At 35.0% G+C, this 2,605-nt stretch overlaps 1 protein-coding gene across 1 annotated transcript; it reads left to right on the top strand.

Moving 5' to 3' along the window:
• Positions 1–226: 226 nt before the first annotated feature.
• Positions 227–1,136, top strand: LOC111399201 (protein INAPERTURATE POLLEN1). Its single transcript, XM_023026469.1, has one exon. It carries the CDS (start codon positions 254–256, stop codon positions 1,010–1,012), a length of 759 nt encoding a protein of 252 aa, XP_022882237.1. The 5' UTR covers positions 227–253; the 3' UTR covers positions 1,013–1,136.
• The last annotated feature ends 1,469 nt before the right edge of the window (positions 1,137–2,605 follow it).

The following is a 2,605-nucleotide window of genomic DNA, read 5'->3' on the forward strand; positions in this document are numbered from 1 at the left end:
GCTCAACTCAATTTGTTAAGAGTGTGCAAACTAACACAACGATTATTACTTGGGCTCGAACTGACTACCACCATCGTGGCGTTCTCGAATGTCATTTGTTTTCAAAAAAAAAGGGGTGCCTCATCAGTAGCCTTCATTTTAAACATTAGAAAAACCGGGCAAAACAACAAGCAATGAAACCAAANTAATTATAAATGAATAACAACACAAGTAGAATTCCTTTTTTCGAAGAACACACAATCTTTGCGTAAAAATGTGGAAAGTTGCTTTCTTTAAACGCAAGAAAACTTCAAAGCCATTCAAGGAGTTCTACAATGAGTGGTTCGCCACCCTCGCCGCCACCCTCCTCCCCTCCCTCCGCCATGCACTTTCACCAGTTTTCCTATCTCCGGTCATCCTATCAACCCAAGTCGAGCTCATGCACCACCATTTCAGGTCATACTACGACGCCCTCGACCAGGCCGCCGCCGCAGATGTGGCCCAATGTCTCAATCCCGAGTGGCGGAATTCCATCGAACGGTCCTTCCTATGGCTTGGCGATCTTCATCCTTATCTCTTCACCAATCTCATCCGATCATTTCTTGCTGATCAAGAACCACCCGTCGATGAAAATGTCACCAAATTTCTTGATAAATCTTGGCACGTGGTGATGGCGTGGAAGAATCCGTCCAAGACTTTGACGTCGAGGGTTGATAAAATTGAGTGTGGGTTGAGGCTGATGGTGCCGGCATTAGCGTCACGGTGGCGGAATGCGCAGTCGGCGTTTGTGGAAAATTTGGGAAGGTGTGACAAGGCGGCGATAGGAGAGATTTTGGCGGCAGAGATGGAGGATATGGTAGGGGTGTTTGTGGATGCTAATAGGCTGCGGCGCAGCATTCTGGCGGATATTCTGAGCGCCACCGATCTTTATCAGGCTGCTTTGTTTCTTGAAGCACTTGCCGAATTCCTAGTTGGGTTCAAAGATCAAAAATTGCTCAATGAATTTGAGAAATGCAAAATTGCAATCAATTAATGAAGAGAATTTATGTGAATTGGGCATTAAATGGGGTTTTGATTATGTAAATTTTGTTTTCATTATTCAAGAATTTTTGTGCGTTAGAACATAAATCTTGAAATAAAGCATGATTGGCACGTAATATTTTCTTTCTTTTTACTACTGTTAAATCTATCTAATTGAATCCTTGGAACATGTTTTCGGCTTTTCAATGCTGTTTAGCTCATTGCCACATTGAGTCCATGTTTGAGCCACATCATTTTTACAAGAATACATGTTTTTGAATAGTATATTAATAGAAAATGTATAGATAAAAAATAAGAAAAAGTTTTTGATTTGTATTTAATATTATTTTATTAAAAAATGTGTGATTAAAATGATGTTAAATCACTATTTAAAAATATATTTTTTTGATAGAATGTGTGTCAAATAGGACCTTAGTTACTGATTTACATAGTGCAGATATTGCAGCCCAACTTGGGAGTAAAAAGCATTGAACTAAATAAAGCTACAAAAAACACTATACGTTGACAAAGAAGTAAAAAATATAAAAACTTCCCTTTTATAAAATTTAAGGTAGCCACCAGTTATATTTTGATCTAAATCTTACTCGCTTTACATATATTTATAGATTTCGATGAAAATCTACTTTTTTCAATCAATTAGATAAATATGATAGAACAAGAGTTCCTCCCGAAGAGCCTAAACTAAATAAATGACCCATGACGAATATACTATTGCTGAAGTGAGCTCGTTGGAATAGACTGTATTTTGTTAGAAAATGAGAATCATTTATTACACTATTGTTGGAGATGATTCATTGAGTGAGTCATATATGGGTGGATAGGTTGATTAGGTGCACCTCTCACCTACTGGTAAGTAATGAGGCTAATCCTTCCTCACCAAACAAAAGAGTATTGACCTATTGGAAGTAGAATTGTGGGATCTTCATAGACAGAAAAATAGTGTAGTTTGTTTGATAATGATCGAATATTCGAGTCATAGTATTAATAAATAAATAATAATTATAAATGAAAATACGATACATAAGAATTTGATTAAATTAGTCAGTCTTGCTCTTATATTTAACTTAATTTCTTGATTTATCTTTAAATAGGGAACGTGCAGTATTTTTCAGTTCAATTATCTAAGACAACTGATTAGTCTAAATTTCCCCTTTTCTTTTTTTTTTTTTTCCCTTTTTTTGCTTGAAAAGTTCTATGCACGCTCTATTTCAAACTATAGGTAAAACCCATATGTATTTACGGCCCAAACATTTCCAATTAGTCTCTTCAATTGGGCCAAAGATCAAAGCGGACTTTGAAATTTTGGGTGGCCTATGTAATATTTTAAACCCCTTTCATGTAATTAAAAAATATATATTTCATTGCAAAAATATAACATATATATATATTTATATATATATCATGAATAAGAAAAGTACAAATAAAGCTCAAAAATACCTCATGAACTTCATCAAAATTCGTATGTCATTAACAAAGAATCAACCAAGCCACCAACCTCTTCTTGCAATTTTATATGAGTAAACCTTGAAATCAAAAATAGTAAATACCATGTGTAAATTTTGAAACCAAACAAATCATATAAAAA

Source organism: Olea europaea, chromosome 8 (genome assembly GCF_002742605.1).
Source record: "Olea europaea var. sylvestris chromosome 8, O_europaea_v1, whole genome shotgun sequence".
In the NCBI taxonomy this organism is placed as follows: Eukaryota; Viridiplantae; Streptophyta; class Magnoliopsida; order Lamiales; family Oleaceae; genus Olea; species Olea europaea.